The sequence below is a fragment of the Thalia democratica genome, chromosome 1 (genome assembly GCF_965202585.1).
Source record: "Thalia democratica chromosome 1, ktThaDemo2.hap1.1, whole genome shotgun sequence".
Taxonomy (NCBI): domain Eukaryota; kingdom Metazoa; phylum Chordata; class Thaliacea; order Salpida; family Salpidae; genus Thalia; species Thalia democratica.
In genome coordinates this window covers 75,147,619-75,164,082 of record NC_139165.1, presented here as the reverse complement: position 1 = coordinate 75,164,082, position 16,464 = coordinate 75,147,619, and the positions used below count along the sequence as shown (strand labels likewise).

The 16,464-nt window shown below is 26.0% G+C and overlaps 1 protein-coding gene across 1 annotated transcript; it reads left to right on the top strand.

Annotated features, from left to right (window-relative positions):
* Positions 1 to 1,515: 1,515 nt before the first annotated feature.
* On the top strand, positions 1,516 to 15,807 carry LOC145839242 (solute carrier organic anion transporter family member 4A1-like). Its single transcript, XM_082946844.1, has 12 exons — positions 1,516 to 1,658; positions 2,417 to 2,548; positions 3,820 to 4,099; positions 4,758 to 4,887; positions 5,833 to 5,923; positions 6,483 to 6,692; positions 8,124 to 8,296; positions 9,389 to 9,550; positions 11,194 to 11,297; positions 13,672 to 13,884; positions 15,018 to 15,188; positions 15,586 to 15,807. Exons 1-12 carry the CDS (start codon positions 1,516 to 1,518, stop codon positions 15,805 to 15,807), a joined length of 2,031 nt encoding a protein of 676 aa, XP_082802970.1.
* The last annotated feature ends 657 nt before the right edge of the window (positions 15,808 to 16,464 follow it).

Here is a 16,464-nt window from a genome sequence, read left to right as displayed (position 1 = left end):
GTAATATTTGTTTACAAATTAATTACTAAATTTCGATTACATTTTAAGCTACACAGTTTAAAACTAAAATAATTCATTAAGTAATAAACATATGCAAGTTAATCATAAAAAAGTAATGAAAATTCTAAAATTTTTAAAAACTTCAAAGTAGATTTTTATTTTAAAGCCACATTCATTAGTAAACGATTTCTATTTTAAGTGTAAGCCAGTAAATCAAAAAACTCTAAAAAAACTTAAAACTTTCTGTTAGTTTTATAGTATAGACAAACTTCAGCAGTGTTATGAAAATAATGCACCACAAAAAGTATAAAAAACTACCCTAACGTTTGTTTTGTTACAATTTAACGATTTATAATATGTAAATTAATCTTAAAGATAACTTGGCAGTCATAAAAGTCTTCATATGTTGTTTATTTTATTGTATTGTACAATAAACTATTTATCTATCCAATAGTTTCCTAAAATTTAAAAGGAATTTTACATACAAAAAACTAATACTTTGGTTTCTGAGGTATTTTTTTTGCGTCTAATAATAATCTGCAACAAATATTTGTGTGTGATCAATTTACCTTGTACAAATGCTGTTTGATGTTTAAACATGTAACTAGTTGTTTTCTCTGAAAGTAGACTTATTAGAAGTCTTATATAAAGGTGACATATAGATAAGTTTAATTTATCAGTAAATATTTTGGCTCTGTTAAAATTTAGGATAATTGTCAGGTACGCAACAGCTTAAAAAGCTTAAGTAAACAGTTAGTTTTTTTTTTATTTGCTAAAAATTATATATTTTATTACTTTTAGAGTTTGGTTTTAGTATTTTCGAAGCTACTAGTTTAGTGTCAAAATTTAAAAGTATATAAAATAGTGTGTTTTTAATCTTTACATTCGTAAAACAAATTACAAATTGTTTTTCATTCAGAAATTAAAATCATGTTCTTTTATACATTTTTTTACTAAAAATTTCCATACATAGCTTGCTGGTGTTTTACTTTAAAAAATGAACTTTGTTGTCTTATTACTTAAGACATTGTTTGAAAATTTAAACAACTTTTTCATAAATACAAATACAACTCAAATTTTGACTACACTGTTATTCTGTTTTTTATAACTTTTTTTGTACAAACTTCAGTGTATAACTGATTTTAAACTGAACTGTTAATCTATTGTATTGTGTTTGACTGCTTTATTTTGTATTAGTTTGCGTTTATAATAAATTTATCTTTGTTTCACATATATCGGTTACCCTTTTGATTATATAAAAATGTTAAACTGATCTTTTACTGATATTTAAACAGCCAATTAGACAGCACAAAGTATTTATTTCTTACTTGAAGTTTAAGTTGCAGTGTATGCATAAAATAGTTTCGTTATTTTTACAAAAATTTTGTGATGACTAAGTTATTAAAACTAACAGCCAAAGTTAAGAAAACATTAATCATGTAATGAATAATTTTTAACGATTAGGCACACGATTGCTACAAAATATATAAAACTAAAACTAATTTGGACTAAGAAATGGAATCAACTTCGGAACAACAATTAAACGCTGAAAAGAAAATAGACACAACGGGAAATGGTTCAGTCGATGAGCTGACAAAAACTTTCGACAAAGATGTTTTGTGCGGAATTCAGCTTGGTTGCACGTCCAGTTCAAAGAGGTAAGCCGAAGTGTCAATCTGTTTGTGCAGTTTTCTACAAAATGTTTATACAAATTTTCTAAATTAAATGTGTGACTTGTTTTTACGGTTAATCGATATTTTAAGCACGTTTTTGCTATCTTTAAAATGATAGATTATAATCGAGAAGTATATCGTTAAGGTGTGATAAACTAACTTTAAAACTTTAAAAACTTTTTAAGAAAGAAAAAAAATCTTACTAACGATTTTTCATGATTTCTCTTTATAGAGATATTTTATATTAAAAATATAAATAACTACATAAATCTTTTTATTTATTTTAGTTCAGTCGTATTAAAAGTAAAAGTTTTACCAGCCTGTTTGTCATTTTGACTATGTAAAAAATACTACAGTTATCCAGTTTTTTATTTGCTTAACTTATTTTTTTTTACTTAAGTTTTAGTTTAAAGTATTCTACCGTTGAAAAAGTATTTAAACTATTTTTTACATTATGTTAATACGCTTTTTGTTGGTCAAACTTTTTTAGTATTTCCAAACTAAGAGGTGAAGTAAATCATCATAAACTTAAATTTAAATATATTATCTTAAACTTAAATACACTATCTTTGACCGAAACTTAGTTTGTAAAAAAAGTTCTTGAAAGAATAAATTCAAACAATATCTAATAAAACTTAAGGTTTTAAAATTAATTCAAAGTATGTTGAAACTTGAGCACAAACTTTTGACTAGAAAAAGCTAAGATTAAGTTTTGCTGTAAAAGTAACGATGCAATTTTATAGATCAACATGTCCTTCTTTGCAAAAGTTTTCAAGTCCAAAATGGTCGTTGTTATGCATGGGTTTTCTAGCTCTTATTCAAGGGTTCGTGATCAATGGATACAACTCTAGTGTAATTTATACACTGGAAAAAAAGTAAGACAGATTAAACATTACATGTTTTAATTACCTTACGTTAGACTTGCTTAGCACAATTAAATCGTAAGTATAGTTATTATAACAATTTTATATTTTTTTTAAATTTAACTAACGTTTTACAATTTAAAAAACGTTTTAACGTAGGAACTTTTTTACATTGAATAATATAAAGAAATAGTTTTAAATGTTTAAAGTTACTAAATTTAAAACAAACGCAATCAATTTAATTAACAAAAATATCTAGTTTAGTCTTTAAAAACAATTAGTTTCATGATAAAATAGTTTGAAAAAAACTTTATAACGTCTGTTTTTTTTTTCAAAACTAATTTTTTCTTTCTAGACTTTTTTTTTTAGCTGCTGTTTAATGACAAATTGTTTAGATTTTCAAAAATTTTATTATAATATTAGATGAGATTTTTTTAAACAGTTTCGTTTTTATAACAATTTGGAAGTAAATTGATTGTAGAACTTTAATAGGAAATGTTAGATACATGGATTTAACAGAGAAAATATTATACCACCGTAGTTGATTACATTTAAAAAGTAATATATTACATTGTTTTACTGAAAATCGTTTTTGGCTTTATCTAAATTATACAGCAGTAAATCACACTTGAATTCTTTACAATTAATTTAGGTTCGTTTTGCTTATACAAAAACCACTAACTTTAACTAAAATTGTTATGTATTGCAAAAAATTTAGTAGGTAGTTTTGTATTTGTGACATAACTATTGTAATGACTTTTGTTCTGCTTTCAAATTTTTAGTTATTATATGGTAACACTTAACACGATTGGCATTTACTCCAAACCATAAAAAAAGTTTAACCAATTAATTAAGAAACTGACTATCGGTTTAACCGAGTTCATTTATAAACAAGCAATAGCTGTGAAACATCTAATAACAAAAAACGTTATTGACTGAATAACTTTTCAGCAACTTTTACTGTATATAACTCACGACTAAAAGTAACTTCATAAAACATATTTTTAAATTTAGATATTTGTGCTCATAAAAGTTAATTAAAAAATTGAAAAAAAAATCGTAAAAATGAAAATAAAAAAAGATGAAAAAAGAGCTGTTTTGAATAATAAAATAAATTTTGATTTATTTAAATCGAACAGTCTGTAATACCTTATTAAGCTTTTCCTCACCAAAGAGCTCCATAAACACATAGTAAGAAATCTAAATTTTTCCTTTTCTAAACTATTTAACAAATCACTTAGTTTTATTGTCTCTGTAAAAAAATTTTTTTTAAATACGACCAGGTTCGAGCTGTCCAGCGCGGAGTCAGGACTGATCGCTTCCTGCTACGACGTCGCCTCCTGCCTGCTCATCCTACCTCTCACCTACTTCGGCGCCAACTCCCACAAACCCCAGATTATCGGGTTGGGGGGTTTCCTGATCAGCCTGGGCGCGCTCGTGTTTTCGATTCCCAGCTACATCTCGAACGAGGAGGTTTTGTTTTTTTCAACCAACGAAGTCTGCAACCGAACGAACGTGACGGACGTGTGTCTGAAAACTGAAAACCTGAAAAATTACAAGCAAGTTTGAATTGATACCTCTGACCTCGTTTATTAAACTTTTTAAACTATTCAGATTGAATTAGTTATAATAGTTGTTACTTTAAGATGTAAATTTTACTTTTAGCACGAATTATACATTTAATTGTACAATTTAAGTTGACAATAAGTTAGTACAACATTACATGAGTCTTTTTAAGTGACACTACTTACAAACTTATCTATTACGAAATTATTTTAACTTCCTTTGAAATAAAAGACTTGTTTTCTAATTTTTTGACTTAGATATATTTTATTTTATCATCCTGATAGTTTTTTAGCTTACAACAAATACAACTTTAACTATAATCATGTTTTTTAGATAAAATAAAGTTATCTTTTAACTATTTTTTACATTTTTGAACTAAACTTAACTATTTAGCCAAAAAATAGACACTATTATTTTAATAAATCTTAGTTTTAGCTGATTGTTTTTATAAATTGTAGCAAACTTTATAAATTTAATTTTAAAGACAAACAAAAACAAAAACAGGTTTTCAAGAGCTAATGGCATCAGTATAATACTTGGTATTTCACGAAAAAAAAATTATAACATTATTAGTATTAACAGTTTTGCAATTATTTTTTGCTTGAATTATGACATAACATAAACGCTTGATCGAAAATAATTTTCCACTCATGAGCAACTCGCTTGCAGGTATTACTTTTACACGTCGTTTCTGCTTATAGGGGCCGGTGCCACCCCACTCTACACTCTGACGTTCACCTACTTCGATGAAAACGTCAAGCAGCGCTACTCTGCACTGTTTCACGGTTAAATTGATATTGTTGTAACTCACGAGAACTATTAATGAGTTTGAAACATATTTTTGTATCTTTATCAGTGGTATTTTATGGGTTACTTTTTTGTTGTTGATATTTAGTTAACACTTTTACAAATTTATTCTAAAACTAACTACTATTTGAATTTATTGTGAATTACACGACTACATATAAAAATTTCTTTTTTTGGTGTTTCTTTGTCAATAGCAGTTTATATGATAAGTGTAAAAACAATTGCAATTATACGTTAGTTTAAAGCTATTTTGAAATTTAAGACTTTCTTTAACAGTTTATTTAATATTGAATATTGTTTGAATGATATAAAAATTTTATCAAAAGTATTTAACATCTGTGACCTTGAATACTTTTTTTGTGAAGTTTGATAAAACGAAAACTGATAAGAAAACTAACTTTGATCGATACGGAAATAGATTTCTAAAAATAAAAAACTTAAATCTTTTTAACGTGCTTTAATATAATAATGTTTACATTTAAAACAAATGTTACTGCACTATTTTCGTGCTACTTTGTTATAACACATTTGTTGAACCATAAGCAAAATTTCAAAACTTTAGGATTTTTTGAGTTTACAGATGTTTAAAAAAGCAAAAAATAAGAAGAGTTGATAAAAAACATTTCATTAGAAATTAAATTACAAAACAGAGTGTTTATTTGCGTAGGAATTAAATAATTTACTTGTAGGAAGAAAAATATTTTTTTTTAATTCTAGACAGTACAATCCTTCTTTTAAGTTGATGTCAGTTCAGTAAAAAGTTTTTGAACGTTTTACATTAATACATTATATTTTTCTCAGTATACTATATGTTTAACTGCAACTGTTCTTTGATTTTTTATTGCTTCTATTAAACTGAACGTTTTTCTACATAAACGTTTTAAACAACAACTGTTCATGACTAGTTTATTAACTTTTAACAGGAACTTTCATGTTTTTCGCAATACTAGGTCCTGCAATCGGATTCCTAGCTGGCGGGCAAGTTTTGAAATTACCATCTGATATCGCAAAATGGTAAAATTTTTATATTTAAGTTGCCGTGTGATTTTTAAACGTTTATTTTTGCCTCTTTATTTTTTGAGAAAAAATTAAAACAAGCATCGTTTTAGTGTGCATAAAAGCGTAAATAAAAGCGTCATGTTTATTTGAATTTTAAATATGATGATTGATGTGTTTGTATATCTTGCTTGCCGCCAAAACAACTATATAACAGAACAAAACGAACCGAGTTTTTATGTCATTTCAAAATTAAAATACAAATGAAATGTATAAGGAGTAAGTCTAAAACTTAAGTTCCTTACCTTTATATATACTTATATATATAAATAAACAAAAAAAAAAGAAATTTGAGCACCATTTTTTTCAAATTTATAGTTTAAAACAATAATTGATGAATTAGTATACAATGCTTGCCGCCAAAAAGAACTTTGAGATAAAACTCACATAACACTTTTAAAAGAATAAATAACATGTATAAACTACAAAGTAATGGTCTTACACTTAAGCTGATCACTTTATAATTAATTTTATTAAGATACAAACGAACGAATAAACAAATACTTCTTGTTTTCAGGTCTGATTTCGATGATTCAGATGTGGGTTTCGGGGCTTGGTGGCTTGGTTATGTGGTTGCTGGTATCCTGGGTATGCTGGTTGCCATGCCAATCTGCTTGTTTCCACGTGACACGGAAGAAGGTCAAGTGAACAGGTTGAACCGGTCCAAAGAAATGCATCAGGACAAAATCGCTATTAAGTTGGAAAGAAATAGAAACGAAAACATTTCGTAAGTTTGAATTTTTTTAATTAAAGTTTTTTTTTATTTCTTGTTCCTACTTTCTTTTCAAATTAAGTTGTAAGTTTGACCAATTTTGTAAAAACATATTGATAAATACACAAATGATTACATACTAAAAAACCAAAAGTTTACAAAAAATTAGAAATAATAATATTATAGATTGTTTCGTAGTTCTCTGTGTATTTTAGATTTAGTTTACTAAAGCAGATTAAAGTGTCTATCTTTACATATTATAAACACAAGAGTTATTTAAAATCATGTTAGAATTGCAACACGTTAAGAATTTTGTACTTTAACTGTGTACTAAGTAGTAGTAGAAAAGTAAAATAGATATACTTTTTACTGTTTTAGCAGGTTTAAAATCGTAGTTTAAAACATACTTAAGTTTAGAAATTGTTGTTTGTCTAGGACTATAGTAAAACTGTTGTATCGCTATAGTTTTATTGTTTTTGTGCAAAATTTTAGGTTTAAAAAATGTTTTTTAGTTAAGTGGAAAACTAAGAATTTAATTGTTCAAAGGTGTCATCTTTTGACCGCTTTCATATTTGTCGTTGTTCAAACCTAATAACTTGTTTTGCGTGATGCTATATTTTCTTGTGTAAAAAGTTAAGTGTTTTGAAATATTTAGTTTTTGTATTCAGTTTACAAGTTAGTTTGTTTTGTTTTTTTGCGTTCTATCTGTCAAGCGTTAAAAAAAACATTAGAAAATTAAGTAAAAGTTTTCAAATTGTTTTTTATAAAAATTACCGAACGATTAGGAAATATGTTTAAAACTTTTAGACTCTTTTTTTTTCAGAGTTTATAGAAAATAATGTTATGGAACTACCAAAAATTACTAACTATGTTAATTAGGATTTGTTAGAAATAAATACTAACTGTTTTAATATACAACATTAATTTAAAATATTAAGACAAAGGCGAAACTAAGCTTCAATTTTTTTAGAATATTTAAACAATTGTAAGTATTTGTACCGTTTTAAATGCAGTATGCAAATTATAATTGAATTTTTTTTTATGTATAACATTGCTACTTTTAACATAGAAAAGCAAGATAAACTTTATATGCATACTTTTAAACAAAAATTGTGCAAAGTTTGAGCTTTAAATGTGCATTTTTGGTTAAGCATTTTGACACAAAAAATAACCGAAAAACGTGAGAATTATAAAGTGCTACGATTTGATAGATTGGTTTTTTTTTTTTTGTTGTTGAAAATTAATTCAAAGGAAAAAGCTTTGCACTTAATACCTGAAAGTTTTGTTTTTAAAAAAACACATTTTAGAGAGTCATATTTATAAGAAAGAAGTGGTATAATCTTTACTAAGTAAAAAGGATATTTAAAAAAAAGTTACAAAACATTTTAAGTTAAAATTTATACTTGGTGAAAAACCTTAGTTTTAAGGATAAAATAATTCTCACAGAGTTAGCAACTTTATGAAGTCAGTGCTCGTGTTACTGAGAAACCCGGTGTTTTTGTGCATATCAATAGGAGCTGGTTGTGACACGATGCTAGTAAATGCCTTTTCAACATTCGGTACCAAGTATGTTCAGTCCATATACGGTTATGACGCAACAACGGCAGCTTTATATTGGGGTTTGTTTTTTGATCTTTAAAGTTTATTTGAAAAAGGATAACCAGTATGATATTTCTAATTTTCCTTTAAGTATTAGAAATATATATACGTTTTAAACTAAAAAACTTGGTGTCTAGAGTCTACTATTTCTTTTTATTCTAACTAAGCAACGCGAAAAAATAACTACCAATTATTTTTGTTTTAAACAAGTTGTTAATTATGTCGGAGATAAAATTATCAAGTTTTGAACGTTATTTTTGCTTAAAAAAATAAGGTTCAAATTTAAGAACCATTGAATTTGATAAATATATGTTTTTATTCATAAAGCAACTTAAATAACTAAATCTAATACTTTACTTTGACTTACTTTAATAAACTTTTACAAATAAGTTTTTTATAATAATATGTTTTTAAACACACGTATTTGAATAAAAAAGTACTATCCGGTAATAAAAATCGCTTTTAAGTTTAAATAGTTTACTTTACTTCCATTCAAAATGTTTTAAAGTTAAAAGAAAAAAACAAGCGACATTTTTTTATGTTTTAACTAAAAAAGACAAGCATGATAACAGATAATCTTAAAAACAAAAATTATGACTAAAATCTTGTAATCAATTAACTTGTTTATTGTAGTCGATTTTTATAAACAAACTAGTCATCATGATTAAACGTGATTCCCGTAATAAAAATTATTTTTAGCCTTTCATTTTAGTTTTGTTTTTAGATTCATTCATTTTATAGAAATTAGTGTTTATTTAAAATAAATGTTTCTAATCTAAGTGTATATTGTTAAAAATTGTCGATGAAGTAGAAGTAAAAATTTTAAACAATACTTTTTATATACCAACAAGAAAAATCTAAGAATATATATTCTAAATACAAGTAAATATTTGTTCGAATTCCTGTATTTTTTTAAACCGTGGCATACATAAAATATTTGGTAAAAGTTTAAATTCTTTTTTATAGTTATAACTTAAACAAATTGTACACGTTATTTTATGATAACAAAATACACCTTAGCAACAAGTAGAGTACACTCAGCTAGTATGTTACTGATTAAGTATTTTTTAGTACCGTTTTTTTGAAAATTCTAACTATTTTTCAATGATCAGGTTCATTAGTGATAACAGCAGCGGCACTCGGTCAGGTGATATCAGCGCTGTTGATCTCCAAGCTGGATCTGAACAGCCGACAGATGCTGAACATGTGCTGGGTCGCCCCCCTCATATGCGTACCTTTCACCTACTGCCTCAACATCAACTGTGGCGTCACAGGTACGATGAAAAAGTGATAATTTAAAATTAAGAATTTTCTTATAATTAAAAGATATCATTTGATGGTGTTTAAATATAAAATGTATTTTTTTAAACACTATATGAAAGGGCTTGTAGCAATAAATAAAGTTTGTTTTGCTTTCATGCAGTTACATTAAAAAAAAAACATGTTTAGCGGTAAATTTAATTTAAATTACATGGTTTTTAAACAAATGTGATTACTCCCAACATAGAGTGTTCAAATTTTGACGTTTGAGAAATGTTTCGCCTTTGATTTTGAAAACTTAGCTGTTTTAGTGATAAATTCCAATCAACTTTGTTAGTGTCTACAAGATTTATAACTTGAAAAATATCAAATAACTTAAATCATACGTTATAAGTTTAACACACATTGAAATCAATGTTGGTTGCTAAAATATTGCAGGTTTTTTTTAATTCAACTAAAATCTTAATATATAATTTTTTTATTAGTTATCTGATATCAATTAAAACTACTTATTCTTACACATTTTATATGGTTTATACATAGTATACATAGATTTTAATATGTATTTTTCACGAATTTACTTTGAAATTAGAGTTATATTTTAGTTATATTTATAGTTAAATAAAGCTTAAATATTTTACAAGAAATACTTAAACTTCGTTAGATTAAAAAATAATAACTTAATGAATAAATCAATGTTATTTTTGACCAAAAAAAAAAGTATAATTTCGCAAAAAATCTTTAGTTCAAAATAAAAATATTTATTAACTAATTCAAAAAAAATTTATATAGAAAAATTGTTTTTAATTTGTTGCTCTTTTATCTTATACACTTTTTTTAAAGTTTTTGCTTGCCTATAAGTATCAAATAACTAATAAACATTTAATGTTGTATTTTAAATTTAACGAAAGTATAAAACAACTGTCGCAAAACAAGATCATTTTTAACATAACCATCAGTTATTATAAAAAAACAATAAAACATCAACAAAAACAATTGCAGCTTTAATAAAAGCTTTCAAATACCGTCAAAATATAAAATTGCTTTTATCAGGTGCACTTAAGTAATTTGAAGCGACTTAAATTGTTGAAACGTTAATTTGCAAAATTGGCCAGTTTTCTTCAATTCATTTTATCATATAAAAATTAGACTGTTTCTGTGATTTTGCTTTTTGTTTTAATTAAATTTAGAAACAATATTTAAAAGTTAAATTTATGTTTGTGTTCCAGTTAAAGTCTTCTCTCTGTAACTGTGTTTACAGTTATTCATATATCATTCACGCCAAGTATATTTCTTATCGTTAATCATGATGACCCACGATTTTTTTTTGTGTTTTTGTTGCTGTTGTGGCTTTGTGTACGAAAACTTGAAATAAACAATTACTGTCAACCTCTCATTTTTCTTCGCAGCTGTTTCTTTTGTTTTTTATACAAAAAACATCCGATTGTGAAACGTTGATTGATTCTTTAAGTTTAAAATGATGTAGTATGACATTTATTTTATTTTATTTAATTGATTTTGTATATAAAATAGTTTTAAGCTAAAGTTTAAACTTTTTAAATACTAAAATGGTACTTTTTTGTATTTATCAATTTTAAGCCCTTTTTAAAATCTAAAAACTAAACCACCAGTACAAAAAAATTTAAACGTGTTTTAGACATCGTAGGAATCAAAAACGGAAACGATCTTGATGCTCAGAACGTAAATCTGAAACTTGATTGCAACGTTGGATGCAGTTGCGACAATAACCGGTTCGAACCTGTTTGTTTGGGGGAAAAAAATTACTTTTCAGCGTGTCACGCGGGTTGCCACAATAAGGTAAGACAACTTGTGTGTGCTGTTTGAGTTTGCAATGCGATTTATCCAAAATATAGCATTTGTTGAAAAGGGTAAAGGTTTTTTTTGGAGAAATCTTAACATTTGTAGAAAACCAAGCTCACATGGCTTAAATTTTGTAAGTGAACTTTTAAAATTTGTAATTTGAAACTCCATAATTAACCTGTTAGTAACCAAAATAATTGAAGTCACATTAAAAAATTTTTAAAAAAATGTTTAATCAAACTTTCATAAATATAAATCACAGTTAGCATCAGTTCAAATGAGTTTGTAAAATTAGGATTTAATGCGGAATTAATGAAATTGTTTATAAATTATCAGCTTAAACGCGTCATCAAAAAATTCAAAAAAAATGAGACTAAATATAATATTTTCAAACTGATATTAATCATAATCATTTTGAGATCAGAGAAGTTTTTGTTAAACATCACAGCAAAAGAAATAATAGCTTGACTTTCAGTTAGTATTGGTATTAACATTCTTCAGTGATTTAATATTAACATGTTTTGGTTTATATGTATGTTCAAGTTACACAATGCTTTAAAACAAACTATAGAAGTTTATTAAATACTACATCATACTACATTAAACATCATACTACAACCAATTACATAGTATATAGCTGGTTGTTGCAAATCTACAAATTTATTTGTAAAACAAAAAAAATATTTTTAAAGCGCTTGTCTAGAAAACTTTGGTGTTAGAAACAAATTTTTTTGTCGTAAACATATTTTTTTGATTTTGATTTCTGTTTTTAGTCAATTTTGCCCAAAAGCAAGATCATAGCTCCATAAGTAGCAACCTTAAAAATTAAACGAACAAAATCTTACAGTTGATACTAAAACGTGTATGTCAGCATACTAAACCAGATTAATAACCAACTATTGCTATGAAAGCTAAAGTTGAAAATTATTGTATATGCAACTTTTATTAATAGTTTTCATGTAATCTACAGCTTATAAAGACTTTAATTTGAATAATCCCCCCCTAAGTTCTTAGTACATGTAAGACAATCTCGAAAGTTGTATATTTTAGAAAACAACACAATAAATAATCAACCAACATCAGAACATAATATTTTAAATAAATAGTAAACTGTATCTATAAAACTGTTATAAAACAGCTTTATCAAAATATTTAATAAAGCTTTTAAAAATGATTAATACTAAATTAGGCCGAAATATAAAGTTTTGTTTCTTTATAAGCTGACAATTATGTTCGTTTAATTTTTTTAAACTGAATTTTTGATAGACTTAACACAAAAAACTGTTTGTTATTAAAAGATATTTATAAATTTTGTTTAAAACTGCACAAGTTTACAAAAAGTTGATATCTTGATTATACTTGCAAACAAGAAAGTAACTGAGCATAGAAAAGTTTTAAAGCTAAAGTAAATATACTCCCAATGTAAATGTTGATATATATTTTTTTCTAGTCTATTAAGTATAAAAACTTTCTGAATAAACTGAAGAATTTTATGTAAAACTGAAGAATTTCGCTTGAACACATCAAACTATTTTGAGTAGATATACTAAAATTGGAAAATAACTTTTTAAACTACGTTAAATTATTAACAATTTTAAGAAATGTAATGTTTTCTCTTAGTTTTTCATAAATAAAACCTAATTTTGTTTTAATTTAAAAACTTTATTATTTAAAAGTAGCCATATTTCAAGTAAAACTTTCGATTGCAAAAAAAAAAATAAATAGCTCTTGTAAAACTATACTTTTCAAAACAAACTAATTATTACTTGGATTGTAAGTTATACTAATATCTAAATACTATGTTGAATACTTTTGCATAAACTTTATGATATGATATACTAGTCAACACATATATACCGTAATTGTTAGTTTTTTTAGCCGTAACGAACAACTCTAGCTAATTTTTTATAATTCAAGAACTGCCTTTAAGCCAAGAAGTATAAAAAATATGTTTTTTTATTGTTTTAATGTATATATTAGAAAACGAAGTATGTCAAGTTCAGGTTCGAGCAACAAAATTATAGTTCAAAATATGTGTTAATATTTTCAGTATAACGTTTTAATCATTATAATTTTAACACAAGGCGACTATACTGTTTTGATTTTGATAAACATTGCTTCAGTTAGCACAGAGACCCATAATGTTCTTATTTTTTGTTTAAAAACAATTATTTTATTTTATAATAACGACTGAAACGCATAAAAACTTATAAAGTTTTTAGGTTTAAGTTTGAAGTAGTTTTATATTATCATTCACGCGAAACTTTAGAATAAAAGATGTATATTGAATGAAGGTAGTGAAAATTCCAAACAGGTTGGAAGCAAGTTTACCAACTGCGCATGCGCAACTCCACCAGCATCGGCCGATAGCGGCGCGTGCGAGCAGTGTTCAGACAGATTCGCTCTTTTCTGCGTCCTGTTGTTCGTGTACATATTCGCCACTTTCTTCAACGTCAGTCCGGGGGCGCAGGTGTCCACGATGCGGGGCGTGGGTTTCAAACAGAGGAGCCTCGCAACTGGGGTCCAGGTTTGTTGACCTTTAATAAATATAACTGTCTGTAGTGCGTCATCAGATAAAAAAATTTTGTAACACAGTTTTGTTGGGATGAATTAAGCAAAACCGTTTTAACTTGAATTTGTACTTTAAGTTACTTATGAGGATTGTTTCGTTAAAAAAGTTATTTTGGTGTTTGAAACTTGTATACTGAAAGTTTTAATTTTGTTCATGTTTTTTAATTATTTTACGCTTAAAAAACTATTAGATATTAAAATATGAATATTTTTTGCTTGTATGGTCATAAAACATTTATATATAAAGTTGCTGCAGAACTTATAATTTTAAAAATTCAAATAAACGTAACGGGAATGTAAAGTTTAATTTTTTTCATTTTCAAGAAATAATGGTTTTTAGTTTATAAGAATTGTTGTTATAGAAAATTCATCCTACTAATTCAACGCTTTGATATTATTTTTAATCTGCTGACAGCTTTACAGTTTTACTGCTAATTTGTTTATAAATAAGTTGTTTGATTACAAGAGGGTTTAATTATTTCACAAAATAACATTAAACTATTAAACCTAATAAACATTAAAAACTACAAAACATAGATAACTGTAAATTTACGTCATTTAATTGAATTAATTTGAAGCAAAACTAAATTATTTTGCAGCAATTAAGAAAGCATGTAAGTTTTATCTGAAATTTATCAATATTATTTTAATAGTAAATTTATAATGTTCCCCTGTATTAAAAACTATTTTAAAGTAAATGAAACATCTGCATATTAATGTGTTTTATAAAATTCAAAAAGTTGTAGTTTTACTTCAAGTAGTAAACTAAATTAATATAATTTTTGATGTACTTTTATATTAGCCATGAAAATTTTTGAAAACTCCATAATACCAAATGTAAATTAATGTACAATGTTTAATAAAGGTTAAATTTTCAATAGTTCAATACATGTAAAACGAAATTTCCACAGCTGTGTTAATTAATTTTATAAAAATATTTTTTTCACAACTACTTTTACTAATACACTCAAAAATACTTTAAAACACTTTAATGAAACAATCTTTCGGCAATCTTGGTTAATAAAATATACTTTTAGAAATAACAGAAAACGTTTTTAAGTAAATTTTAATGACCAAACAATTTTTTAGTGGATAATAATTCGAATGATCGGTTCAATCCCGGGCCCGCTGATTCTCGGTAAAATATTTGACGACACTTGCATTCACCTAGCGGATGAGTGTGGCGAGAAAGGAGCTTGCCTCATCAACAACACAAAAGATCTTTCGCACAACGCTTTTGTGTTCGGCTGTGTTGCAAAGGTTGTTTAATGATTAAATATTAAACTCTTACAGTTAAATACGTTTCATTATCGAGACAACTTTTAGTCTGTTTTTAAACCGTTTTATATATTTATTTGTTTATACTTCGTATGTTTTTATTACTTTGTTTTTTTTATAGATCCACCTATACAATACTAAATTACTAGAAGTAAACTGTTTTTAAACTTCCTTTATAGAAAGTATTCTAGGAAAAACAATGCTTATCTTTAACATTTAACTATTAAAATGTATGTTAGACTAACATTTAATAAAGAAGTAAAATCTACAAATTTAGTTTACTAGTTTAATATAATCAAAAAGAATATGAAAAGCATAAAAATCAATTATTTTACTTTAAAAAATTATTAGTATTTTTCTATAAACCAACAAACAATAGATATTTTCTTTCGTCTTCAACTTACTCGGCAAGCTGCTGTACAGTCCAGAGCAGGGAACGAGCAGCAGCGGCAAGGACAGAAACCGAGTTGTGGACTCTTCTGAGGAGGAAATTGATCACAGAAGCATCCCCTCTTTCGAAACCAGGTTGCCTGCAAGCACGAGGCAAGGCCAAACTAACCAAAGCTACGTAGGAAGTCTAACATACTTGACGCCTACTTAATTGCAGCTGTATGTGAGATGTTTTACTTAATTTTTTTGTATTAATATCATTGCATTATCTGAAGTGCTTTTTAGCTGATACAAATTGTGTTAGACCTTTTCAATGCTTATTACATTTAACATTTGCTTAAATAGTTTACGTAATGATTATGATGTTACTAATTTTAAGGTTTTTAAAAGCCGTGTTACACAAATTAAGTTTAATAATACAGTTTTTAAAAATTAATTTAAAAATTTTTATTTATGCAATGGAGGTACAAAATGTTTATTTATTTATATATAAACTTTTTGTATTATAGATATTTGTTTATGAACTATAGTGTTTTTATAACTTTAAATCAGAATACTGAAGCCTGTTTAACAAATTCGCAAAAGAACCCCACATGTAATACTTTATTACCAAATTTATAACAAAACTTATGTTTGTTGTAACACTTCTAATATTTAGTATAATATACTAACGTTAACTTGAGGTATGATTAATGCTCTTACTAATTAAATATACGAAAATGTTCGTTTTTGAAAGCTTTAAAACTTTTAATAAAGTTTTTTACTTAAGTGTTCATTAGAAACATAAACAACTACTTTCTTTGAAAAGTCTAAGTTTAGAAAATTATTCAAAATTTACATATGTTACTTTTGCTTATAACGCTTAATT

Bases quoted from the DNA above. Each gene is read 5' to 3' on its own strand.
- LOC145839242 (XM_082946844.1), top strand. From the start codon at position 1,516: ATGGAATCAACTTCGGAACAACAATTAAACGCTGAAAAGAAAATAGAC. The intron at 1,659-2,416 runs GTAAGCCGAAGT...GCAATTTTATAG, and splicing joins TGCACGTCCAGTTCAAAGAG to ATCAACATGTCCTTCTTTGC. The intron at 15,189-15,585 runs GTTGTTTAATGA...AACAAACAATAG, and splicing joins TGTTCGGCTGTGTTGCAAAG to ATATTTTCTTTCGTCTTCAA.